The 27,915-nt window shown below is 40.4% G+C and overlaps 2 protein-coding genes across 3 annotated transcripts; both read right to left on the reverse strand.

The window, feature by feature from the left end:
* Positions 1-814: 814 nt before the first annotated feature.
* ccdc15 (coiled-coil domain containing 15) lies at positions 815-11,406 on the reverse strand. 2 transcript variants are annotated; one of them, XM_085421180.1, is made up of 11 exons: positions 10,992-11,406; positions 10,157-10,306; positions 9,352-9,447; positions 8,249-8,365; positions 8,056-8,157; positions 7,387-7,527; positions 4,185-4,292; positions 4,000-4,103; positions 3,509-3,703; positions 1,712-1,860; positions 815-1,632 (listed from the first exon to the last, which is right to left on the reverse strand). In XM_085421180.1, exons 1-11 carry the CDS (start codon positions 11,163-11,165, stop codon positions 1,583-1,585), a joined length of 1,386 nt encoding a protein of 461 aa, XP_085277306.1. In that variant the 5' UTR covers positions 11,166-11,406; the 3' UTR covers positions 815-1,582. The 2 variants fall into 2 exon arrangements, with proteins under 2 accessions (XP_085277306.1, XP_085277307.1); XM_085421181.1 differs by lacking the exon at positions 7,387-7,527.
* A 618-nt stretch (positions 11,407-12,024) lies between these two features.
* Positions 12,025-23,257, reverse strand: psmg1 (proteasome (prosome, macropain) assembly chaperone 1). Its single transcript, XM_085421182.1, has 7 exons — positions 23,044-23,257; positions 21,521-21,624; positions 20,562-20,707; positions 18,929-18,991; positions 17,659-17,857; positions 14,690-14,820; positions 12,025-12,516 (listed from the first exon to the last, which is right to left on the reverse strand). Exons 1-7 carry the CDS (start codon positions 23,160-23,162, stop codon positions 12,439-12,441), a joined length of 840 nt encoding a protein of 279 aa, XP_085277308.1. The 5' UTR covers positions 23,163-23,257; the 3' UTR covers positions 12,025-12,438.
* Positions 23,258-27,915: the final 4,658 nt, after the last annotated feature.

Below are 27,915 nucleotides of genomic sequence, written 5' to 3' on the forward strand. Positions count from 1 at the left end.
CATTTAATTATTTGCACCTTGCATCTGGAACCCCGGGCGAGCAGAGGGAAATGGTTACAAAAAAATTGCCGTGGTCCTCTGAATCTGATGACACAGACCGAGCGCTGGTATATTCTTCCCTGGACGTCCAGCGTTCGTGTCGCATACTAATTACGTCGCGGGACGCTCGGACGCGTTGCTATGACAACTACCCAACACATTGGAAGTTACTCCATTGTAATAAGGAAAATCAGTCCAGTCGTGGCGAAGGTGATCCGAGTCCGTACTAATGAAAAACATGTTAAAGCCTAACGGGACCTTATGGGCAACACTTTTCCAATCTTCTATCGATCATTTTTGGTTTGCCTGTTTTGTTGTAATTTCCTGAGATTGTGAGAGCATATCCTAGCAGATCAGCAGTTTCTAAAATATAAAGTTCAGCCAGTCAGGCATCAGTAACCATGCCATGTTAAGTCACTTAAATCACCTTTCTTCCCCATTCTGGTCCTTAATTTGAACTTAAGCAGGTTGTTCTGACCATGTCTACAAGCCCAAATACATTGAGCTGCTGCCATGTGATTGGAAAATTAAAGGATGTAACAAGCAACTGAATGGGTGACCTAACAAAAGGGCCAGTGAGTCTGATTTTTTGCCAGTGAATGAGCTACACAACTATGTAACTACAATGTAACAAAAATAACTGGAGCTGATGTTAAAAATAATAAAAGTGTAAATAACTATCACCATTTTAAAACATATAAATGTGCATCAGTCACAAAATCATAAAAAGGAATACAATTTTTAAAAGCAGACCACACCATTTCACAATTTGTATTTACCACAGAAAGTGACATTTATTTAAAAAAACAAACATAACAGAAGTGTTATTTGTTAAATGGAGTGCTAAAACAGGTCAACATGACTCTTGACCCACACAACAAACAGCAAATCCTCACAAGGACATTTTCAAGTTTAGTTGCTTACTCAGCACATTAACTACCGCCATTAAAACTACATACACAGAGTAAGACACTGCACAAATTCCTTCATTACCAATAAATAAATCAAAGCAAATTTCTGTCAGCTTTAATAAGCAATAATTAAACAAAGGAAAAGAGTTCAAAAGGAAATTTTATACTCCATGTCATTCTTCACAACCAGCAGAATAAATATAGGAATCTGACTGTTCAGTGAAAACATGATCAGTTTTCCAAGTATTAAAATCAAAGATCTGGGGAAAGTGAAGATGATCCGATAATAACGCAACAGGCAAAGACAGGAGTCAAAGGCAAAGAGAAACATCATGTTTGTTATTGCTCATTTAGAAAACAATCTGTGCACCAAATCATCTTTAAAACATTGAGATATTTCAGAGTAAAAGCATCATTCTGGATTCCCTCCTTAGAGCTACGTGAAACGTATGATTTTATTTCTGGAAGACAACAATAAACTGAAACATATAAATCTCTTCTATTGTGGAGGCTCAACATGTCCTGGACTCCTCAGTGCTAAGCGAGAGCACTGATCTGAACGTAGGCTAGAAAATGTACACAAGATTTTCCAAAATCTGAGACCGGACCTTCAGGCAGACATCAGCTTCCTTTTACTGCAAATCCAAACTCGCAAATGCTGAATGTAGGGCCTGGGCATACACTGCAGAACAAAAAAATGTTTTCATGTAGTTGGATTGAAGCTCAGTAAGCAAGCAGATGGTTGCGTGTGAATTCCTCACCTTTGGGATTATTGTAGAAAACACAGTTGTTAGCGCAGGTGTCGGGGTGGGAGTCCCAGAACGAGGACGCACAGCAGCAGAGAGGAGGGAGCTCCAGTTTCACCTGAGACATTCGCTCCTTCATTTGAGCTCTCAGAGCTTCAATGAACCTGCAGAAATAATAAGGAGATGTTCAGCTTCACAAAGCCATGCATACATTTTTTTTAAACAGTGGTTTGTGAGGGTCACACTTACAAACAGGGGGTATCACTTTTCCCATTTGTGTAACTGGGACTTAAAATGTGATCAATTTTATTATATATTTATTACTGAAGTCACAGCTACAGTCAAGCTCATTTTATTTCTAACAACACAAAACAATTAGAAAGTAAAATTTAACTCTTCAGCCCATAGAGATGACTTCACATTCTCCCCTTCACTGTTGTGGGCCTGATCTCCGACAACATCGAGACGGCCTACCTGGAGGAGATTAGGAACCTGGAGACCTGGTGCCAGGAGAATAACCTCCTCCTAAACATCAGCAAAACTAAGGAGCTGATCGTGGACTTCACTACAAAGCAGGCGAGGAATTACAAACCCCTCATCATCAGTGGCACGCCAGTGGAGAGAGCGGACAGTTTCCGATACCTGGGTGTCCACATCACTCAGGACCTGTCATGGTCCTGTCACATCAACACCCTCGTTAAGAAAGCCCGTCAGCGTCTCTTCTTCCTCAGAAGACTTAGAGACTTCCATCTGCCACTGAAGGTGCTCAAGAACTTCTACTCCTGCACCATCGAGAGCGTCCTGACGGCAAACATCTGCACCTGGTTTGGGAACAGCACCAAGCAGGACAGACGAGATCTGCAAAGGGTGGTGCGCTCGGCAGAACGCATCATTCAATCAGAGCTCCCTGACCTGCTGTCCATCTACACCAAGCGGTGCAAGTCCAAAGCTAGGAAGATTATGATGGACCTCTCCCATCCCAACAATGGACTCTTCTCACTGTTGAGGTCTGGGAAGCGCTTCCGCTCCCTTAAGGCCAAAACAGAGAGAATGAGGAGGAGCTTCTTCCCCCAGGCTATTCGGGGCCGGAACCAGGTGTAGGACTGGACTCTCCCAAACACGTCACTATAAGACTGGACTCTCACACACGTCACCACACGCACCACCACACATTTCCTATAATCCTATAATTCCTATAATTTATAATCCTTATCTTTATAATCTCTTCTGCTATTTGCACATTCTTTACTGTAAATTCCTAAGTTAATTTGTACATTTTTTGTAGTAAACTGTAAATTGTAAATATTGTAAAACTTTTCTTGTCATTTAATGGTCGGGCATTGTACAGCTACAAGCATTTCACCCCCATGTCATACTGTGTATGGTTGTGTGTGTGTGACAAATAAAATTTGAATTTGAATTTGAATTCCCCTACTAATCACTTGTCAATATACAAAAATGTCTTGATTGATTATACACCACATCTCACTGGACCTGGAAATGGACCAGACTCTAGCCAGGAAGAGGCAGAAAACATTGATTGGGAGAAATATTATGCGACTCCAGATGAGTGGCAGAAAATGAAAATTAACCCTACAGACCCACATATGCCCCGTCTCTCAAATAGGTTTGCAGCAGGTTTACATCTGTTATCCTATTGGAGGCAACAAAAGCCTTCAAAATCTAGCCTTAAATAAAAATCAAGTAGCACTCTCCAATGACTGCAAACAGACTTCCACATTTAAACATCAGTGGATTTTCCTGTTTTAATTGCATTAGGTATATTCAGTTGAGTCTCTCTTGCTTAATTACCTAGCAGCTACTTTGCCTTTCTCCTCTCTTTTCCTCCTCTGTAACTCCACAGCTCTCTCCTCCTCCTCAAGCTTTAGTCGCTCCAGAATCAGCAGCTCCCTCTCCTCCAGCTTCTGCTTGGCCTCTGCGAGCTGTTGAACTCTCTCCAGCCTCCTCTCCTCCTCCAGACGCATCTGTTCTTTCTCTGCTTTGATCCTTCAGTGAAGACAAACACACACGAAAGGAGATTTTCACTGACAATAACATGTAATCTAAGTTTAAAGGAGGTTTTTTTTTAAATGACTTTGGATATCTATTGTATTCCAAGCAAGCTCACTGTTCAGCTAAGAAAACAAATGTTTTTATTTCCTCTACTGTGAAAATGTGTCATGTTAGAGAGATCTGCTGTTTGACACTTTATAGAGAGATCTCAGGATTTAGATTCACTTTAATGGAACACCCCAAACCACAAGAGGAAGCGATACAGCATGGTACGCCTGTCCTCTCTTCACCTTGCTGTCTGTTTCAGGTGCTTCCTGTGCTGCTTGTTCTCCTTCACTTGCTCTCTCTCGATGTTCATGGCCAGGCGGCGGTGCATCAGGAACTGAGACTTGCGCTGCAGAGACAAACACGCTGTCTGTGACGTCTGACATCAAACCAGTAAAGCCAAAGGTTTGTGCATGCTTCTGATTCCTACCTGTCTTTTCAGTTCTTCTTGGTCAGTCAGAGGCCAGATTCTGAAGCTGGATGTGAATCCCGAATCAGGTTGTGATTGTTCAGGATTCCACAGTGGACGTTCACTTCCCTGAAAAGCATACAAATAAAATAAAGACGAGTGAAGACTGATCTACTGACCCTCAGCCAAAGTAATGTATGTATGAAGGTGTTAAAAGCACATTATTATCAAAAAGTTGACATTTAAACAAACATTTCTTTTAATAAAAATAAAAATGTATTCCTCCAAAATATCAGTTTATAAGCATAAATAGATATTCAAATATTAAAAAATTGACTTTATTTTATTGGTTAATGTTGACACATCCTATAAGAACTCATTTTAATAAGAGTTTCCTGCACATTCAATCTCTGATTTATCCTATTCTCTGCTACAGAGCTACTTTGTTATATTTCCCTTTATTAATTAGATACTGTAGTTTGTACAGTATTTATTGGATAATACTTCCCTTAAAAGCCAGGTTAGATTCCTTGACCAATCAAAAAGTAGTGCCTTATTACTTAATGCTATAACTTAGCATTAAGTAATAATGCTATTAGTTAATAATAAGTAATAATTACTTAATGAATAACATCTGTAAAGAAAAACGCCTCCAAAAAAGCAAAACTGTGCCAATCATAACATAAAAAAAGAAAAAGACACAAGCATAATATACAAAAAAGCCTTTGAAGAACAAGCCTGAGATATTTGTAACCATTAGAGGTTACAGCTTTAAGAGACCTGACTCTATCTGAAAGATAGAGTCAAAAACATAGAGAGCAGCAACTTATTGACACCTAAATGTCTCTCAAGGAGGGGCTCAAAAATGTGGTGTTTGCCACCACATTTTCTCCTTTATCTTAACAGTTACAAAGAAGTATCAGTAAATATTGGCATATTTTATCTGGTGACCCTTCCACAGGTCATTTGTTCAATAATAAATCAATTTGTGCTAAAAACCTGAGAGAAATACTAGTCAGGGCTCATTGCCATAATTATTTATCCTTCTGCTTTTCTGCTGTACCAGGAGATAATCCCCCCATGTCTAAACTGGGAAGCTATGATGTAAGCGGATACCTATTCAATATTTGATATTGAATATATGTTTTTGTCATTTAGCTGCAGAATATTTATGGATTTTTTCAACATCTGTTAACTTTAGTGTTAACTTTCTGCCTACATATATTATATTTATATTTTTACACATTTATTTTTCCTATGTCTAGTGATTTTAACATCATAGATTATGTGTGTATATTGATATTGTCTTCACGCTATTTTAAAAAAAAAACTGTATTTTTGTATGTTGTGCTGGTTTTATTTTATAATTAGAGTTCTGGTTTCTGAATGTTACAGGAATCTAACCTGACTTATTGTGACTGTTGTCTGTATTAGGCTACCCTGATTATGACTTATTGCTGAAATATTTCTGCAATTAATAAATAAAGAAATAAATAAATATAAAGAACTTTCTACTTTTTTGCTGGCATCTTATCCCTTTTCTATTGGCCAATATTTATCTCCATTCATCCCATTAATCCCATTGATCCCATTAGTGCCCCCTGCAAACCTGAAAAGGATAAGTGGAGGCGAATGGATGGATGGATCAACAGTAGCAACTAAAAGCATTACAAGGTAGTGTAGTGCACTGAAAATGTATAACATTCATATGCATAACTCCATATGTACAGGCTGCAGCTGGTAAAGATTGAAGTTATGCCACAGTTAAGGTGCGTGCAAAGTGAGAAACATTTAAAACAAGTGACAATTTTAATAACACTCTAGTTTTTTTCCCACAGGTTTACTCATCCAGCACACTCACAATCTCGAAACACTGTTTTTTTAAGATACACACAACCCTGAGGCTAAACTCATATCTGTGTGGTTAGCTGACAGCTCACTCAATTTCCTGTGAAAACAAGTCAACACAAAAACAAAAGCAAAAATCTGTACAGACAGAGGAAGCCTGACATAAGCCTTACTTTATGTTACTGTCCTTGTTTGGAGCTTATAATGATTCACAAGATGTGAGAGGGAACTGGACATTATATTTATATATTTTTTTTCCATTAACCTCACACACATCCACGTCATTATCATGATGATGATGATGTTGATGTGGTAAAATTAAACATTACAGCCTGTAATGAAATAATGAAACCTGACCTGGTTTCAGGCTTATAATTCTGCTCTTTGAGGCGTTATATCATGCTCATAAACTTTGAACTATACGTGTTTTTGGCAAGAGTGAAACAGAGGCTCACTCTTAAATCTTTAGCCCTTGAAGCTCTTTGTTGAACTGAGTGCTTTCAGACCTGCTTATGGAACAGAATAACTGGATGTTGGTGAGGGTGGACTCTGCCAGTGCAGAAACCCAGGAACTTTTCTAATGGCCGTCAAACCACGTCTTTATCGGCATACACCAAAGTATCAAAACTCATCATTAAAGGTACAGCAGAGGTAATCAAATCTAATCTTTGTGGGTTGAAAGAGTTGAGTTTATCATCATGCTCTAGCCATCCCATGTAGGCAAAATAATTCTTAAGAATCCACATTGGACTTTAACATTAAGGGCAACGATTTACACTCAATAAACACTATGTAAGGCATTTACAAATGCAGCAATAGAGAAGAGGAGAAAAGCCTACTACTCTTCCTAGCACTGAGCTTTCAGCCTGACATCCACCAACAGTTAAAGCATCAGATTTCCTGTTTACCATCACATCGCAAAAAGCCAAGTTCTGACCTTTGCTGTAATCGGTAAACTGCCTGATCATCAAACTTACTATCTACATCTTGCTGTTTTTAGCCTGTTTACATATGGTGTAGCTACCATGTAGCCACCTATTAATTCAACTTCCCATTTCTGAGTGGCTTGTCCAGCTCCCTGCCGTAAATATACCCAGCTTTATCTTCATTTTTGAGTGACTGAGGAGGAAGCATAGGGTCATTTTCCATAGACTTGTTTCTTTTTACAACCAGGAGTCACCCCCTGCTGACTATTAGAAAGAATGGAGTATTAGGGTACTTCCATGCAGGCTTCACTTTTAAGATCCAGAGGTTTTACATCCATCTTTTAAATACTATATGACATGAAAGTGAAGATAATTTTTAATGGAGGTGTACAGCAAGTTCCAAATTCACTGAATTTCAATGTTGGTTTTTGACTAAAAAAGCATCTTACAGTGCAAATGCTCCAAATAGGAGGCTGAGGAGCAGGCTGAGGGTCGCAGATGCCAACAGACTCAATAAACTGATCCGTAAGGCCAGCAATGTTGTGGGGATGGAGCTGGACTCCCTCAAGGTGGTGTCGGAGAGGCGGATGCTGTCCAAGATAAAGACAATGTTGGATAACACCTCCCACCCACTCCATGACATGTTGGTCAGTCACAGGAGCTCGTTCAGTGAGAGACTGAGATTACCGAAAAGCACCACTGAACGACACAGGAAATCATTCCTGCCTGTGGCCATCTCCCTGTACAACGCATCCACTTAACACACTGTTTGCTGCTACAACTACACATGTTTCTTTTCCAAATATTTATTTATAAGTGACTTATGTATGTATGTATGTATGTATATATATGTATATATTGTACTATTCTTAGTTAGCGTATTGTCTGTCTTGTCTTAATGTTGGTTTAAAATGGAGCACTGTAACAAAAAATAATTTCCCCCAGGGATCAATAAAGTATTCTGATTCTGATTCTGATTCTGATAATTTAATCGTATCTGTAACTATGTGGTGGCCGAGTTGGTCGGTAAATGTGTGGATATAATGAATTTCACGTTAAGAAAAACCATTAAAAACTGAAAGGAATAAACATGGGACACAGTTTGAATATTCAGTCACCTTCTGTTGAACAAGTGGACATTCATGTCGACTGGTGAAGACAACATCATCTTCCTCTCCTAGAGCATCCTCCTCTGCTCCCAGAGCATGAGATTCTGCTTTCTGTGAGGTGAAGGGGGAAATGTTTAATTATAACCCGAATATGGAATTATGGGTTTGAAAAGAGGAACAAGCATGAGACACAGGCGCTCACATGTCTCGTTTGAGAGATGTTCCAGCTGCCTCCAGGAAGTTCTGACGTTGTTTCCTCTTGCTGCATCACCTGACAGGCAGCCAGTCTGAGTCTGACCTGCCTCATGCCTTCAGCAGACTGGAAAATTGTGGAAATAAATACAAATCCAGATTAATCAGTGTCACATTGTGTGAAGTCACACAAGGAACAGTGGAATCCTTCTGCAATCCAAGAACAGCACACTTTACACACTGCAAAATATAAACAATCCGACACAATAAAAAATAAAGAAAAAGAACATATACAGATAACAAGGTCTCAACAAATACAGTAGATGGACGTTTGAGGCAGATACTGCAAACTTCAAATAAATGTCTTTTGAATTCAATGATAATACTTTTAAAACATATTTTAAAAACTTTAAATAACTTTAAAGGCTGAATCCTATAAAGAAGATGACTATCAGTTTACAAGTGGGATGAAAACTCGATGCACCCCTGGTGGACAATAAGAAATGCAGACACTCTTTGTAAATATCTACATTACGTTAAATTTCTCAGCCACACCTTACCCACACACACGTCTCTGATCAACATGTCATTAAGGACAAAAAAAATATACAGGCTTAAGAGCTTCTTATAATCAGGAAAGACTTCGGAAAGCAACCTCTGAGGCCTACAAATGGAGCCACAAACTGCACTTCTTCTAAAGGCCATTTGAGGCTTGATGCGAAAGATCGTCAGTCTCAATAGACTCACATGTTATATGAGCACATTTACAGTTTTGGTCTCTATGGATACTTGCCCCCTTTAATGACACCTGTATGGTGGGTGAACATTTTATAATTCATCTGCTTGGATTTTGTTAAGCCTTAAAGTTAGGGTGTCGTCCTGTGACTGACAGGAGGTCCTAAATAGGCAGCCGTGGCCAATCAGTGTCTGCTAGGCCTCAGCTTCACCTATTTGAAGTAACTGAACTGAACTATTTTGCCATTTTTAACATCACTACCATCCTACCCTAAAAAGCAACTAAGCTGAAAGCACATCTAAAACTCACATCTCACTAAAGTTTAGTTCTCTGGAGGGTGCACACATTGTACCTGTAATTATTTACTAATATCTCACCTCCTGAGGTCTCCTCTCCATCACCCTTTGCTGTGCAGCAGTTCTCACTGTCTCACCTTCACGATGGGTCCAGATGACTCGCATGTCAGGTGTCACCTGGACAAAAAATACACCATATGCAACAATACAGGACAAGAAGACAACAACATCAGCAGCAGCAGGAAAGGCAATCAGAGGGCTCAGCTATCCGTGTGTTTAAAATGTGGTTTCACAAAGTTTTCTCAGATATGAGGAGCTGCTTCATCTAAGGGTTTTATGTTACATCAACATAATCAACATGCCATTTAATTAGATATTAAACTTAATAAAACACCTGGAATATATTTGATAAATTTAACAATGACAATGATAGTACATTACAATTTGTTTTACCTTTTCTAAATGATAGTCAAAATAACTCAATAATGTTAGCTATAAATCTGGTTAGCTGCAGTGTTAATTTCAGGTGGGAATCTGGGGTGAAAGGAACATAATTAACCCGTGGCTCAGGGGGTTGAGAATCGCATCTGTAACCGGAAGGTCACCGGTTCGATCCCTGGGCTCTCTGTCCTGGTCGTTGTGTCCTTGGGCAAGACACTTTACCCTACTTGGTGTTGGCCAGAGGGGCCGATGGCGCAATATGGCAGCCTCGCTTCTGTCAGGCTGCCCCAGGGCAGCTGTGGCTACACCTGTAGCTTGCCTCCACCAGTGTGTGAGAGTGAATGAATAGTGGTATTGTAAAGCACTTTGGGTGCCTAGAAAAGCGCTATATAAATCCAATCCATTATTATTATTACTTCATTTGTGTCAAGTTTTTTTTTTTTACCACTGGATCTGTCTGCAGCTGCTGTCTCTTCTTGAACAAATGTGCTTTCTGTGCCACACGGTGGCGCACTTCATCCTGAAAACGCTGAAGGCTCTCTTCGTTCTCCCTCCTCTTCTCTGCCTGTAGCTCATCAGTCAGCAAAGCAAGAGTCTAAACCAAGACACAGGAAAACTAGTTTAGAAAACTGTAGTGAAGAAAACCAAGGGTAACTAAGACTTGCACCAGCTAACCTTATATAAAATTTGCATCTAGGGCAAGTCTACTTGCCAGTTAAATGTCCTTCTATTCTTTAATTAATGTAAAATCCCCCTGTGTCTATATTGATATTGATAAGTCTATAATCTTGCACAGTTGGAATTTAAATAGAAATTTTCCAGGTTTTTCTTACCAAATCACAAGTGCACCCATTCATTCATAGTCAGTAGAAGAGAGACAGAATACATGTGTGTTAATGAGAAGGAGACAGGTGTAATAGCGAAAGTGGATGACCACTCACACCAGCAGACAGTGCACATGAGAGGTAAAAAAGAGCGTGCAAGCAGGGTGGAGCAGGTGGAGATGAACATCAGGGTGATTTATGACAGTGAAATGTGAAATGTCTTAGAAACATAATTTTAAAGTGAAGAGTGATTTTAGATTAAGACCACCCAACATTAATAACAGTTATAATAAATGTCTAAATTGCAACGGATTAAACTCCTCCGGTGTGAATATTTGCTTATATATCGATAGTTCTTTAGTATGAAGTAAATTTAAATGGAAAGGAGACGGGAAGGAGAGCTTATGTCAACAAACAGTAACTGTCAGCAGTTAGCTTCTCCACATCCAAACTTACAGCCGGATGCTCCACGAAGTCTTGTCCGCCCTCCACCCAGGCTCCCACCGCCACCACCGCCTGGTTCCTCTCAGCCAGCACTCTGCTGGCTCTGAAGGCTCGGTGTTCCTTCATCCGCCCGACTGGAGCTTTGTTCCTGCCGTTTTTAGGAGCTATAACCCGGTTAGCATTCATTGGTAGCCTGGTAACCAGGCTAACGTTTTAAGCAGGGCTAACCCACAGACAGCAATATTTTTACGCGGGCTTACTACAGACAGACACAGCACATACATCGACTCTATTATGCACGATCTCCACTGTTTAAATGGCAAAAAATAATTTTTTTAAAAGCACCTGTTACGAGGACCTGTGAACAATCTAGACCAACTGGTTTGTTTGAGTTTCGCTCACTTCAACTTTTTTGAGCGTTTTGGGGTTCACCGGCGCACTGCTGCCCCCATCTGGCCAGGAGGAAACACTGGCAGGGCTGTCATCCCCACACACTGGGAAATGAAACGACTCCAATCTGTCCATTTCATAAATTATAGTAATAATTTCATAAACAATGATTACATGCATACATATAACTTGAAAATGTGTAAGAAGACTTTATAATAAAGCATTTTGTTGCCTTTGTGACATGTTGCTTTCAGTTTTGTCTTTTTTCTGCACCAAAATGAAACTGTGCTTGCCATAAAATGGAAATATAGGCCCTTCTCAGCTACTGTTGGGCTTATTTTTGCTGTTGCCATAGCATGCACAGCTGACAGGAGATCAGTGGGAATAATGAGACATGCTCGCCCAAAAGGATATGTATAGCACTTAATAACTTCATGTGAGATTAATGCAAGAGATTATAGCTCAGAGGACACATCTATCAAACGTGCTTTTTCAAGGCTCACTAATCTGGGAGTGTTATTAGTTTTGCAGGCACAAAAACTCAGAAGGAACCAAAGGTTGACAGATTTCATCCAAGAATATTTGTACCAAATTTTATATGCATTCAAAAAATACTTATCTGACTCTCTAGAAAAAAAAAAAACCCCAATAAAAATATTTATAAAATTGACTTTATTCAGGAATCAGAGAGGGAGGAAAACGGAGGAAACTTTTGAGCAGTTTACAAATCTGTAGTTTCAAGTAACCTCAGCTGTTTTTATCCCCGATGGAAATGTTTTTACGTGGACTGTCTGTATCACCTTGTGGAACGATTTAGCCTGTAATTCTTAAGAAAATAGTTACAGGCAAGTTAAAAGTTTATATATGTTCTCCATAAAGCTGCAACAGCTTTCTTGGTATGCATCTGCATTTCTTTGGAAACTTTTAGGACCTATTATTTATGGACAGACTGAAGTAAATAATTAAACTTAAAAGATTTCTAATATTTTTTTCCTTAAAATGTCTTTATTTTAAAAAATGACAGCATTTTACGACAGAAAAATAGAATTACAGAGGGTGCAGCACGGACTCAGATGTAAAGATTGCTCTGAAGGTCGGTGGTCCTGACAAACTTGCGCAGGGCATCTGTGCTTGGAGACGGATCGAGCTGAGGAGAAAGAGAAATGCAGGAAATTAAAATGAAAAACAGTTTCGTTTCATTTAAATACAGCTTTTTGTTTTATAAACCCTCATGGATTTGATGACTGATGTTCTCTAAAAACTTGCAAGGGTTTCAAAGTATATAAAAGAGATCTCGGGTATAAATAAAGCGCATTTCCATCGTTACAGTAGGCACTGACAAATTTGCTGAAAAAAACAACAACAAAAAAACAACTCATCTTCTTTGATCTTAGACACCTGACTTGTGAAGTAACCAAAGACAATGTTGCCTGAGTCAGAGCTGGAGCATGAATCACTCTTGGATAATTCATCAGCAAGGGAAGAGCAGCTGCATCGGAAAGGATCGTTGATAATAAGTCAAACATAATCTGAGACTCCGAGGGCACTTTTTCGCAAAGTTTTATCAAATCAAAAATCTTAAAGGTTGAAAGAGAAAAATTATAACACAAGCTGCTGCTGGAATCCCTGCTTCTGGGTTTGGTTTCATTTGGGAACCATATTTCAGATAAATTCAACAGTGAAGCACTTTCATTTGGCTTCCACTCTGATTCTGCCTCTCCTGCACTGCAACAAGCCGTCAAGGCTCATGGGTGTTGTATGGATTAGAGCTATCCACCACGCAGGCCTGATGAACAAAAATGTGATTACTGACAAGATTAAGCCGTTAATGATCCTCGTAATAAAGTAAACCTACAGAAGTTTCACATGAGTTTAGATTGTGAACTGTGTCTACAAGAAATCTCAAAGGTCTAACCAGACAGTCTAAGGAGCTTGGAAAGAAAAGCGTCTGGACTTGTTTAAGTTGCTTGAAGACGTTTCACTTCTCATCCGAGAAGCTTCTTCAGTTCTAAGAGTCAAATGGTGGAGAGTCCCAGATTCTCTCCACCACGATGACTGAGAACCTTCACAGACGTCTAACCAAACACTCACTCTTGTGGCCCGGGAGTCATTTTTGACCAGAAGGAGTTCTTTAACATCGATTAAACCCATCTAGGACTACCTTTATTTATCAGAACAATATAGCTAAAATTAGAAATATCCTTTTCATGCTGAAAACTAGTGCTGCTGCATTTGCATCTTTTGTGAAGGATTATCAGTGTGCGATCTATGCAGATGTCCTAAAGTGGGTTGGAACAGGAGATTGAGTTCACCACAAAGCCCAAAAACATGTTAAACATTAAAAAACAACAGGAGAAAAAACAGAAAATGCAGTGGACGCTTCCTATTGTTTTAAATACTCTGTATGAGTCTCTGTTATAACGTTGCTTTTCTGGCTTCTGGTTAACTTGATATCAGGCCCCTCTTTGTGCAACAAGCTCCCAGTTAGGGTATAGTTAGGCTGGAAGAGGTGACCCTGAGCTATCCCGTAGTTAATGCTGCTGCAGGCTCAGACTGCTGGGAGACTTCCCATGATGCACCGACCAATCTCAACTCTGCTCTTCTCATTCACAATGCATCTATACACTGCTACTGCATAGCATTAAATTCTGTCTGCTCACTCCTGTAGTTTGCTTTGTATTGATCTCTCTCTGCTCTCCCTTTGTCTCTCTTCTCTTTCCCATCACTTCTCTGAGCCTGGTTCTGCTGGGGATCTCTTCCTGTTAAAAAGGTGTTCTTTCTTCCCACTGCCGCCGTGTGTTTGCTCATAGGTAATCTTCTGATCATTTGGGTTTCCTCTTGTACTATTGCAGGGTCTTTACCTTACCATATAACATGTCTTGTTATATGGTAAGGTTATTGCGTTGCTCTATAAATAAAATGTAGGTGAATCTTAAAATAAATAGAGGTTGACAACAAAATAACAAATGCTGAGCAACCTATTTACAAAATGAAAGTGTTTATGACTTCTCTTAATCACACACCTTTTCAGGAGACACTTTCTTTCAGTTTCACTCACTATCTGTGACTTTTAAATGACCTGTGGGAGCTCTGACTGTGGCTATTGCTCGAAAGACAGACCTTAAAATTGAAATAAACTTTTGAAAGTTTGCTCCTCAAACTTTACAGCTCTATTTCCATCAGCATTAAAACCTGCAGTGGCGTCATCGACTGGGGTTCAGCCAAGAGAGCGGCTCAGTAGATGTAGGACATTCGTGTGCATCCTTCCTTTGTGACCTTTTTAAAAGCCTCTTCAGATATAAAAAGGAAAAACAGCTCACCTGTATAGATCTGCCAAGTTTGATTAATACAGGCTTGTAGGTCTCCATGGTGACAGAGTCAGGGCCAATGACATCACTGTAACACTGGTAAACAACAGCGGCGATGCGGTGGACCTGGCAGTGGTTCAGTACTGATGAAACAGCACAAAGAAGAAGAAGACACCAAGGTTATTGATATGAGGTGTGCGTGACCGTCCAGTGATCTCCTGATGATACATCTGTTTGTTTGGAACCTGCGTCTTTAAGAGCACTCGCACCAAAAATCAGGATGCAGGACTTTGTGTTCTCAGTGAGTGGAGAGGAGCCTAATGGCACCACATTTCATTCAGTTGGCAGAAACTGTTGTCCAAAGCGACTTCTCAAACACACACAGACACACATCAGGAGCAAACTGGGGTTCAGTATCTTACTCAAGGACACTTCAACAAGAAAAGCTGGGAAACAAACACAGCTAAAGCTTTATTTACAGAACTTTTACAGCCTATTTCACTTTGTCCCATTACTGAAGAGAAAGACTGGTGCTGTGCAGCAGAACTAGGTGTTAAATATGTGTCTTTATAAAGCACCTTCTTAAAGCCACTTTAAACGGAATTCAAGACCAAATTGGAAATGACATACACAGAAAGTGAAAATATTTTCAAGTTAAAACACTGATCTCAGTTCACAATGAACAGTAAGATATTTTCAGCACCTCGCTTATTTCCCAAGGGGTCACCACAGTGGAAAGAGGCAGCTTGCCTGATGCAATAATCCCATTAATCTGGTCTTTGACCAGCACTTTGAGTGCATTAACTTGTGACCTCTTTAGGCTGGACTTGTGTCTCCATCCAGGGAGTTTTGGCATGTATGTGTTAACCACTACACCACAGAGCCCAGATACAAAAGATGGACATAGCTACTGTGACGTCAAACTGAGCTTTGGTGTCTTGAAACCTTTTGCAGTGGGCAAGGTGTGGATGTGATTGAAACCGCATGCTCACAACCCAGTGACACGTCAATAACAAGACATTAGCATGAGCATACGCCAGATAAACCATTCTGAAATTTAAACAGACAAAATTCACAAAATGGGCTTCATGTTTTAGTCAGCATGACTCAAATCACATGACCAAGCCCTTAAACTCATAAGCAAACAGAGGTTGGGGCCGAACGCTGCTTTTACTCAGACTTCTACAGTAGGGGTGGGTTTTTATAATCGATTCATCGATTAAAATCGATTCTGGCTTGGATAACGTAAAATCGATTCATTAAAATCCTGAATCGATTTTTTAATATAAATTTATTTTGTCCGAAATGCCAGAATCTCTGGTGACATCTCACAAAATTTCAAGAACCACCAAACAGTAAATGAGAGCAGGTACTGATTCTGACCCGCGGATCAGAATCAGTTAGATGTCGCCTTTCTCACAGTCGGGGCTGAAAGCCGACAGCTCGCTGATCCGGGTCCGCGCTTTGTGTTCACGCCCTTTATGCGCTGATTCTAAAGCTGTTAGTTTGATCTCTCTCCAAACAATATTGACCGAACCAGCAGCTAAAAAAGATCCAAACGCTTCACATAAACATCGTCATGAATTCACTCTTTTACTGTTTTGCTTCCATTGCGATGCGCAGCTCTCTCTCTCTCCCTCCCCCCCCCACCCTCTCTCTCTCGAACAGTTTCGCTTTCTTCATTATTCGCTTGCTTGTTACGCACAAGTCTACCGCTGTTTACAGGCTGTCGGCCGCTGTTTTTTTCCCTTTTACATTCTTCCGAAAAGAAAACCTCATTTCTGCTGTTCAATACTGAACAAATTTAAACTTTTTAATATTATTCAAAATGCAAAATGCTTAGCCGTGTGTCTAATAAAACCGCTGTAACGTCAGAGGTAATGTTCATTAATTAATGGTTTTCTTTCGTTTTTGATGTACTGCAGAATATTTTTATAAAATCCCAGGCCAGGAAAATCACCTTCATGTTTTTCTGTGTTTTATCTTCAGCTACTTTGACACAAAGGCATCTGCTGTGATGCTCACACCTTGGATAAAGTCTTGCGAGTGTCAGCTTCCTTTTTATAGATACAAAAATATGTAAATGTTCTGATCTGAATTATACTTCTGACTGTCAAAATTTCCCAGATTTAAATCGAATCGAATCGAATTAAATCGAATCGTAGATCGAATCGATTTGGGACCTTGTGAATCGGAATTGAATCGATTCTAGAAATCAGTGACGATACCCAGCCCTATTCTACAGTACTGGGGTGTTTGTGCAAGCACCGGTGTCGCCCTCTGGTGGTCATGAAAAACGTTTGAGGCAATTCCTTTGCTAAGGCCTAATTTATACCAGAAACATGACTTGTTGTATGTCTGTGAGAAAATTACTTCTTCCGGTTTCTTCTTTTCACAGTAATTGTCTTGGTCATCTACACTGTTTCAGATAAATGTCTTATAGAAGTAGGATAAAACTCCTGAGTTAACACATAAGACTCTATAGAAACTCTGTAGAGGGTTTTTTCATTAATTTATAAAGAATGGGAATACGGTCTGCAGAACTAGAGCCTGACCAGTAAATCACCTGGATTATATTTCTGGCTGATTTTGGCCTATCAGAGATTTATTCATGTATATGTTGTTCAGTAGGAGAATCTGGTGCTTGGCAGGTGTTGATTTCAAACATGGAAAGGAAACAAGAGGTGCACATGACACCAAAATAACTTAGGAAAGGTTGCCTAGAAGGCAGGAAATCTGGGTTAAAGGAAAATGCCTCCCTAACCCATCTGTAAGAATAAAGCTGCCATTCAATCAAACATCAAAGGGGGTTTTTTTCTGCTAAATTTGCACAGCAATACCACGACTGGGGAAACAGAGTTGCAGTTTTTTATGCAGCGTCTGTAGGTTTTCCTTGTGCGTTTGCAAAATGAGAGAGAAAAAGAAGTACGAACAGTTTAAGTCTGAGACATCCGAGTCACGCAGTCGTGCAACAGTAATACCTGCAGCTGCAAGTCCAGTAACTATGTTGGGTTGCTCCAGTGACTGGCAGACAGGCTGATCACCAAAAGCACTGGTGTGGAGAGAGCGCAGGAAGGGAGCGGAGCTGCCGCCCAGATAGTCTGCCGTCTTATAATCAGCCACAGAGGTGTCTGACAGAACCGTCACATTCAGCTCTCTGAGCTGCAGACAGTCAAACACCTACAGGAGACAAAAGAAACACACAGTCAGGCAAACAACACTGTAACCATGCTGGTCACGCTGAAAAACCTCCATGTCTCACTGTAATCTCAGTGTGTGGTTAAAAAAAAAAAAAGCCAGTAAATAAATAATTACTGTACACTCAGTGGTTGATTTATTACTGAACACATAAGGGACCTAATATGTACCAAGAAAACGTTCCACACTACCACCAGCCTGAACATTTGGCACGAAGCAGGATAGATCAATGTTGTTTACACCAAATTCTGGCAGCAGGACTGGAGACTCGTGAGACCAGTTGATATTTTTCCAATTTGCTTCTGTTTTGGTGTGCCGGTGTCTAGTACAGCCTAGTTTATTGTTCTCAGCCAAATGGAGTGAAATTTTCTTTGGTCTCCTGCTGCTGTAGCCAATTTGAAGGTTTAGTGTGTGAGATGCTACCCTGCTTTTGCACTATAACAAATCCCAGGAGATCAGCAGTTTCTGATCTCTATAACCAGCCTGTGTAGCACCAACAACCATCACAAGATCACACTTTATCCCAGTTCTCCTGTTTGGTCTAAAAATCTGAGCTTCTTGATCATGCCTGGATGAGATACTGGTAAATGTATATTATAGCAAACCTTATGCTTTATGATGCTGTTGTGCTTCACAAGTGAAACAAAAAATAAATAAAATTGTGCTGAACTAAAAGAAGAAAAAAAATGGGTTTAGAGACTGAGAAGCAGATGCTGGCCTGGAGGGCTCTGCACAAAGAAAAAACAAACTGTATATAAATGATGGAAGTTTGAAGTTTAAATGCATTAAACTTCAAGGGACAACTGCTGTAAAAAGTTTTATTTGACCTCTCTAATCTGAGTTTATAGGCTCAGCCGGTAGTTTCTTGCATGAAGCAGGGCTTTCTTTAAATCGGGCTTAGCTTATGAGCATTCAGTGTCAAAAATGCTCAGCTCAAGTCCTCAGAATGGGTCGCCAACAACCACTGGCTCACATTTCACATCATAAAAAAAGTCTAGGTTAACAACATAACACAATCTCCCTGCAGTTCTTCGCTTAGTTCATTAAACATACCTTTTCTGTCCACTGAAAAAGCTGGTCTTCTGCAACGTAGCACGACACCTGGCATATCAAAACCTTCAAGGAAAGAAAAATAAAACTTTTTATGCAACTTTCATAATTTTAAAAAACTAAACATTTTCAGACCTTTAATATTCAAATGCAATAGGATTTCCCCATATTCTAACTGATTAAATGAGTTTAAATCAGAGAAGAGTAAATCAACATTTTAAGCTCTGCAATAATTAGTTAAAGTTGTTGAAGTAAAGTCAAACTAAACACCCAGAGGACCGACAAGTATGGATTCTTAAATATTCAAATAATCCAGAAGTTTGTGTGGCCATTTTTTGTCTTGAATATAGTGTCTCTAGTTTTGTTTTTTAATATTACTACAAACCCACCTACAAGGTATTTGCCACCCAAAACATTAAAGAAGAATGTACTTGACACTGAAAGACATGGGACCGGGAAATTTGGGGCCCCACGGAAAGACAAAGATTAGTTTAGGTGGTTCTAAACTGGCTAAACTGGGTGTGAATGTGAAAGAGAATGGTTGTCTTTCACTGGGATGAACTGTGACCTTTTCCGGGGTGTAACCCGCCTCTCACTCCAGGACAGGGGACAGGCTGTAGCCACCCCTTCCACTAAATACGTAGCTAAATTAGTTTGATTCAACACACACACTTACGTTAGAGCATTACTTTACTATTTAGTCAGTTAATTGTCAGAGATTTCAATCAGGAACATGAGGTCAGCAAACACTGGGTATTTTGCCTTTATCAAAAAACATAAACCAATGATTTATCTTCTAACTCACATTAAAGTTTTCTTTCCACCAATGACTGATTAAAGTGGACGCATTACAAACTTCTTCAGGCTTCTCGACTCTTCAAAGAAAAATCACGTTTATTGATCCTACACTGAACTGAGAGCTTTATTTAGACTTAATATCCCTGCTTTTGCTGCATTATTTTCCACCACACACACCAACTACTGTCTAAAACACACTCCCCACCCTTTAAATCAGCATTAAAAATGAAGGTTGTGCTAGCAGGACTTTTAGTAAATCACTGATCTTTAAATTAATGGCCAACTGTCGCGGTATCTGCTGTCCACAGCTGCTCCTGTGGTCCCCCAGTACATTAAATCCCAGCAGCCACCTGAAGGCAGCAGGACACTCGTGATAAATCTGAAGCTTCCTCGGCAGCGCAGGAGCAACCGTTCACTACATTTATCTCGATTGAATCACGTGTGGCTGAGGGCAGGCGGTTCTGCACACAATAAACCGGTCGGTTATAACTCTGACAACAGACACTAGATTACCAGGGTTCATTAATCCTCTGTGTAATGGCCTCTCTTCCAAGTTTTGTAACAGAACCAGCATTTCATTCTTTACTCTTGCACTGCACGTAATTTATTCAGATTTTTCTTTTATGATATCTCATCTGTTTGCAGCTCGACAGCGAACAGGCCGCAGCCATTATAAAGTGCCCTTGATATAAATGAGCGAACATCTCAAACAGCACTTGAAAAATATTAAACAGAAGTTCAGGAGCAAACCCATTAAACTGAATGATCATCGAGTTCTCGACCGTCAGGAGCTTTCAGATATATTTTGAAGTGCTGCCCCGCTCGGTGCGTCACTCACTGTTGGGTTGTCCTTGTGTCTGTAGAAAACACACGCTGATTCCTCGCAGCTTTGCCCCGTTACAGCTCGGCTCCTCTCGTTCCACGCCGACGCACGTCCGATTGTATCCCAGTTTGGCGTGGACAGGATGTGCACTGACAGAAAACCTGTGCAGACAGAGTCTCTCAGTTTTAAAAGAAAGCTCACAAGTTAGTCAAGTGTTTATTTCCAAATAGGAAACATGAAATAACAAGAGCGCTACTGGTATCCCTTACGGAAGGGAACAATAGCAAAAGGAAAGATTATGAGCAAAAATAAAAGTCCAGACTTAAGATATTGAAGGTAGGCTTGAAAAACTAATAAGTTTATTTAACTGGGATTACAATATAAAGTGCCTTAAGGCAACTATTGTTGTCATTTGGTGCTATATAAATAAAACTGAATTGAAAAAGATCTGATGTCAACTGAATTTTTTCAGATCACCAAAATGCATGTTGTTGCTATCCCAGTCCACAGTAGTATACAGTGTTAGTGTTGCCGAGGGGCGTGGCCTACTGCCACCTAGAGCTGTGGATCAAAACCTCACTTCAAAGAAATAAAACAGTCACCAACTCAGTGAAAACAGTTAGTTAAAAAATTTTTAAAAACTACATATTCAAAGGTTCAAGACTCATTGAATAATTGAGAAAATAAGATGCAGATTAAGTGATGATCAAAACACAAATCCCCGACTGTCTGCATTATATTTCCTGCAGTGTTTTAGCACCATAACCTACTCGCTTCCCATGTCATCATTTTTAAAAGTACAAAAGATTCTTGGAAATATTCTGTTACTGCCTCTGAGTTGACATTTTGGTCCACCATGTTCCAGTGTCCCGACGGGGATATTAAATATTCATTTAATGTGTAATAACATTGGGCATCCAGTTAAACCAATCACAGGTGAGTCAGCAGACAGGACAGAGACAGCAGCAACTTACTGGAAGCATTTTGTCCCACAGCAAGGATGAAGTCTGAACACTGCAACTTGTTTCCAGACTTCAGCGACTCAGAGACTTCAGGGCTCCAGTGCAGATGAACCTCTCTGTTTGGTTTTGTGGAGAAGAAAGAGTTTAAAGATTTTTCCCCCAATCAACATTTTTATACATTTATAAAACTTCTCCTCCTAATGAGATCTGCCAATCCTGGGTTCTGGGCTTAGTGAACAAAATATTTAAACTCAGATGTTTAGACAGCCTTCCACACGTCGTTCTACGAAGATCACTAAAATCAAGTGTATTGCTGTAATAGGACGCCACTGTTGCAACAGTTTGAGATTTTTCTTTCCTCCCATATTCCATGAACAACTTTAAGTGATATTATGGGAATTGGGAAGCATTCAGAAATCATGTACAGGGCAGGATTGCTGAGTGCTGAGGCATACAGAGCTTAAACGTCGCCTACGCGCTGCTTGCTCATTGAAAGCAGAGCTCCAAACTTCCCCTGGCATTAACATCAGCACAAAAACTGTGTGCTTACAGGTTTCCATAGATGAGCAGCTCCTGGAGGTGTAACATGAACTTTTGTCTATATAATGAATGAAAAGAAAGACAAAAAACAAAATAAAAATCTATGTGTCTACTTTTTGCCTGTCATCACACAATGTGTTGGTTTGCCTTTGAAAAACTTGATTTTAATATATTGTTTTCTCTTACATAAAATAATCATGAAATGTGCTATTCTCTAGATCGAATTCTGGAAAAACTACACATACAAATACTTTCATGATTTTGTAATGGATACTGCCTCCATCTCACCCTTCCAACCTAACATCTTCCTCTGTCAGACCAACCCTCTGTATCTCCTCCTTCATTGCATCCATTATTTTTCTCTGTTGTCTTCCTCTTTCCGGCACCCTGAAAGCTTCACATTTAAAATCCTTTGCATTTAAAGTCCTTACCCTCACCTCCTACCTTTCCTTCTCTCTGGCAGCTTCCAAACACACATCTTCTCTTCCTCTGTCTTCAATCAGCAGCACTGATAAACCGGGCTTCGACTGATTTTTATGGAAATCTCACTCTTGAGGATGCCCTTCCTGACACTACCCTAACGTTTTGTTTGACTACTAAGTTTCTGTATTATCATTATTATTATTATTACTAACCATTTCCGTATTTAAGGGCATAATAGCAATGACAATGTTGCCATATCTTTTTGTACACTTGACGAAAGTGTTAAAAACTGGTTCCTGCATTACGTGTGTAAATGCTGTTTGAATGGGTGAACTGAAAACTCATGTGTCATGTTAGCTCAGTTAGCTTCAGCGGCAGATATCCATCCAGCTGACAGAGTAAGAAAATGCTTAAACTGGGATGATATGGTCTGCATACCTTTGTACGTCTTAGTATTTCACTGGCAATAATCTCTGAATTTCAGCGAGCTAACTAGCTAGATTAACTAAACCCGATTCCCCTCTGCATGCTTTTTCTGCGTTCACTCCCCGATGCTACAGCTAGTTATTTACCTTTTTTCCTCCAGCTCTCTGCGGATTTGCTCATCTTCCTCGTTTTCATCAAGCTCGTCGTCGTCTTCCTCCACAGCCCGAGAGTAAACCGACAGCACTTCCCCGAAAAACGTCGCCATAATCGTTGTGCTTTCAGAACAAAGTGAAAGTTTAGCTACAGATTTTTCAGACAGGTAGCCATGACGTGCATGCCACGACTTCCGCCGGCAGCAGGATCTCTTCAGAATAAAAGCCTAATTTTAAACACTGAAATTTCAGAATAAATGAGTTGAGCCTACAAACCCAGATGACCAAACATGAGGTCCAGTGGACAGCGACAGCATTGGCCAAAATCGCAAAGAAATCATCTTTAATACTTCAAATTATATCAGTAAATTGCTGTTTAGCTCCTCCTGTGGGAATAGCAATATTTCACAATAATGAAAATACTTGGATATTTAAAAGTAGCAGTTTCGTGAAAGAACCACTCGATCTGACCAAGGTATGCAGAAGAGCATTTATAAAGGCACAACATATGAACTGAACTGATTTCTTCGACAAAACAGTGAGTTCACTGTTCTCAAATCCCCTCCAAAGTCTCCAGATGTCAATCCAACAGAAATCTTTGGGATGTGGTGGAATGGGAGAATCAAATCATGGGTGTGCAGCTGACAAATCTGCAGCAATCCCGTGATGCTATCAAGTCAGGACCAAAATCTCTGAGGAATGTTTCCAGTTGCTTGTTAAATCCATGATATGAAGAATTAAGGCAGTTCAGAAGGTCAAAGGGAGCTTGTGAGTTTTGTAAACAGATCCTTCATTAAGAGGATCTTACTTTTAACATTTCTTTATAAATAATAATGATAATAATAATAATAATAATAATAATAATGATATAATAATAACAACAACAACAATAATAATAATAATAATAATAATAATAATAATAATAATAATAATAATAATAATACATTTAAGATCAAATTTGCTGTTTGTGGCCAGTGAAGTATGGAGTTTGACTCTCATAAAGTTATCTAAATGGTTGAATCTCTTAACTCCTTGAGATAAACTATGTCAGTGTGTTAGAGCTAAATAAATAGATGCAAACTATTTTTGCATTCAGTTATTGTGATGCCTCAAAGGCATTTATTTCATTTATCTTTAATGTTTGCTTAAAGTAATTCTTTTGTATGTATTTAAGTTAAAAAGAACAGTAAAAAGACTTCAAAATGTTAAGAAGCTTTAAATTTGAAGGTTAGCTTGCTGGTGACCTCACTTCCTGGTGGGTGACCTGTATTACTTCATTTCCTGTTTAATTCCTCTTCCTGGTTGCTCTAAGAGGGAGAGGGACATGCGGTCTTGCTCTGAGGCTTATCCACAGCCATCCACTTGGGAACATTGTTCAGGCAACGTCGTAAGTGTATATATTTCATGGTGAAGGTGTTAAAAAGGCATAAATAGTGGTATTTGTTAAAAATTATATTTTATTTGTGATTCATGGAGGTTGATTTGTACATGTTAAAAAAGGGCAGTTTTGATGATCATTACTGTTGCTAAAGCTAACACAAAGGTGTAAGGTCAAATTTTGAGTTATTTCATGATGCAATATTTATGTAAACGATCATTTTTTCTATTCTGTATTTCTTTTCAACTACAGTTTTCACCGCTTGTCAAATGAAGATTCTGAGTAAAAGGTCAACTCTACTCGGACTCGTGTATTCATTGACAGAGGTTTAGCTTGGTGTTTGATCGGAGTTGCTACACTCTGCAACAGAACACTACAGTGAAAAGACGGCACTCGATGGTCCTACGTGTTTATGATGGCAGCAAGCAACAAGTCATCGGTATCAAATACCAGGAGCAACGTGACATCAGCATCATCTGTAAGTGCGGCTCGCGCCAGAGCTAAAGCAGAAGCTGCTAAGGTACGAGCATCATATGCTAGCCAGGAGGCTAAATTAAAATTGGAAAAGGCTGCTAGAGAAGCAGAAAGGAAAACTAGAGAAGCTCAAAATCAGTTGGAAGCTGCTAGAATTGATACAGAGCTGGAAGTGCTAACATTAAATCGTGAAGCAGACGCAGCCATCGCTGAAGCACAGGTGTTAGAAGATGTAGCAGAAATGCATGGAAATGTAGAAAATATGAAATCTGAGTCAGAAGACAGGCTTAGATTGCAACGTACTAGTGAATATGTTTGCTCTCAAAATGATCAGAATCAGTCTACCTTCGCACCAGTATCTGTCCCACCTGTTAAATCTGTAGACCGTACAGAATCACAAGACAGTTTTAGAACATGGCATCCACCTGTAAGCTTAGCGGAATTCCAACATAGCAATAGCAAGCCCAAGCCTGAAGTGGATAATGGGACGCATCCACCCACAACAAACCTGTCTAAACTGACCAGAGCTGAATCGAAGACCGGCGTCGAAAGAACAAACCCTCGCATGTATATAAGTGCTCAATCACAAACACCCCAGCATATGCTTCCAGTGAGCGTGCCACAACCTCCAGACCCTCTGGCACAATATTTGGCGCGACGTGATCTCGTTACGTCAGGACTGTACCAATTTGATGATAAGCCAGAGAATTTCCGTGCATGGCGGTCCTCATTCACTAATGCTGTGGCTGAGGTTCAACTTACAGAAACACAAGAATTAGACCTCATGACCAAATGGTTAGGAAAAGAGTCTGGACAGCAAATAAGATGCATGCGCTCAGTGCATGTGAATAATGCTAGTTTGGCTCTGCGCAAGGCATGGGAGAGGCTGAATGACTGCTATGGTGCCCCTGAGATGATCGAGCAGTCACTGTTTCAGAGACTTGACAGTTTTCCAAAAATTGCAGCCAAAGATCACATCAGATTACGTGAACTTGGGGATTTGCTTATGGAGATACAAGGCGCAAAGGAGGATGGATACCTCACTGGGCTGTCATATCTAGACACCTCCAGAGGTATCGGACCCATTGTAGACAAGCTCCCATATGGGCTCCAGGATAAGTGGGTGTCATCTGGGTCGTGGTACAAAGAAGAGAATAACGGCTGCTTCCCTCCCTTTAGTTACTTTTGTAACTTTGTTTGTCATGAGGCAAAGAAGCGAAATGACCCCAGCTTTATTCGTCAAAGCAACGGCGCAAGCCCCACAAAACCAGAAAGATTACCTATGAAGAGCTTTAACACCAACAAGTCTATCGCGGTTCACAAAACAGATGTCTCTACAATCAACAACGACGCTAACAAGAACTGCCCATTGCACAATAAACCTCACCCACTTAAAAAATGCAGGACATTCAGAAACAAGTCCATCGATGACAGGAAGGCCTTTCTAAAACAGAAAGGAATATGCTTCAAGTGTTGTTCTTCAACTTCACATGTTGCCAAAGACTGCAAATCTTCCGTGAAATGCTTAGAGTGTGAAAGCATCTATCATGATGCAGCCATGCACCCTGGCCCACAACCTCAACTCGCCAAGGCTCCACCACCACCACAAGAGAATGGCGGGGAGGGAGAAGATGACTCTAACGTAACTGATGTTAGAATCAGCTGCACAGAGGTTTGTGGCCCCGGCCAGTGGGGTCGTTCTTGCTCTAAGATCTGCCTCGCAAAGGTCTACCCCAAACATTCAAAACACAAAGCCATTAAAGCTTATGTAATTCTGGACGACCAGAGCAATCGCTCTTTAGCCAGGCCAGAGTTCTTTGAGCTGTTTGGTGTGGAGAACGAACCACTCTTATACCATCTCAGAACATGCTCCGGTGTCATCGAAACGTATGGCAGAAAGGCAGAGGGATTCCAGATAGAGTCGTTGCACGGCAACGTGCTCATACCTCTTCCACCACTCCTTGAGTGCCCCGAAATCCCTAACAATCGAGCGGAAATCCCAACACCAGGTGCTGTTTTGCATCATCCTCATCTCCACCATATAGCCAAACACATCCCCGATCTAGACCCAGAAGCAGAGATACTCCTGCTGCTCGGGAGAGACGTGCTTAGAGCACACAAGGTCAGGCAACAAGTTAACGGGCCACACAACGCTCCCTTTGCACAACGTCTCGATCTAGGCTGGGTGGTGATAGGGGAGGTGTGCCTAGGTAATGTGCATAAGCCAACAGTGGACACATTCAAGACCCATGTGGTAGACAGCGGTCGCCATTCCATATTTCAGCCCTGTGCAAGTTTCATGCATGTCAAAGAAACACAGCCAAGCTTCAGCAGGTCTAACAAAACGCCTGAGAGGATGCTAGGACACACAGTGTTTAAACAATCTGAAGATGATAACAAACCTGCCCCATCAATAGAAGACATCCTTTTCCTAGAGATCATGGATACAAATGTCCACAGAGATGACACTGGTAGTTGGGTTGCTCCATTGCCATTCAAGGAGCCACGGCAACGTTTGCCAAATAATAAAGAGCATGCGGTTAAGAGGTTCGAATCCTTGCAACGCCAATTCAGGAAGAAACCCGAGATGCAGAAGCAATATGTGGCATTCATGGAGAAGGTCATTGCCAACGGTCACGCAGAGGTGGCACCGCCCTTGAAGGAAGATGAAGAGTGCTGGTTTCTTCCATCATTCGGGGTATACCACCCACAAAAGCCCAACCAAATCAGGGTGGTTTTTGATTCCAGCGCTCAGTACTGTGGGGTCTCCCTCAATGACGTGCTTCTGACTGGTCCCGACCTCAACAATTCTCTCTTGGGTGTCCTTCTACGCTTTCGAAGGGAGAGAGTAGCTATCCTCGCCGACATCCAACAAATGTTTCACTCCTTTTTGGTCCACGGAAGGCACCGTAACTTCCTCCGGTTTTTGTGGTATGAGGACAACGACCTCACCAAGGCGGTTATCGACTACCGCATGAGGGTTCATGTCTTTGGCAACTCACCATCTCCGGCTG

This window comes from Rhamphochromis longiceps, linkage group LG10 (assembly GCF_057381845.1).
Source record: "Rhamphochromis longiceps isolate RC_006_pf linkage group LG10, R_longiceps_female_GT1.1, whole genome shotgun sequence".
Taxonomy (NCBI): domain Eukaryota; kingdom Metazoa; phylum Chordata; class Actinopteri; order Cichliformes; family Cichlidae; genus Rhamphochromis; species Rhamphochromis longiceps.

Coding starts and splice junctions, on each gene's coding strand:
- ccdc15 (XM_085421180.1), bottom strand. CDS start 11,165: ATGAATGCTAACCGGGTTATAGCTCCTAAAAACGGCAGGAACAAAGCT. Junction 4,293..7,386: donor CTATTTGGAGCATTTGCACT/GTAAGATGCTTT, acceptor TATGCTTTTCAG/GGAAGTGAACGTCCACTGTG. Junction 4,104..4,184: donor AAGAAGAACTGAAAAGACAG/GTAGGAATCAGA, acceptor TTGTCTCTGCAG/CGCAAGTCTCAGTTCCTGAT.
- psmg1 (XM_085421182.1), bottom strand. CDS start 23,162: ATGGCGACGTTTTTCGGGGAAGTGCTGTCGGTTTACTCTCGGGCTGTG. Junction 18,992..20,561: donor GACACAAGGACAACCCAACA/GTGAGTGACGCA, acceptor CTTTCCTTGAAG/GTTTTGATATGCCAGGTGTC. Junction 14,821..17,658: donor TACTGGACTTGCAGCTGCAG/GTATTACTGTTG, acceptor CTGTTTCATCAG/TACTGAACCACTGCCAGGTC.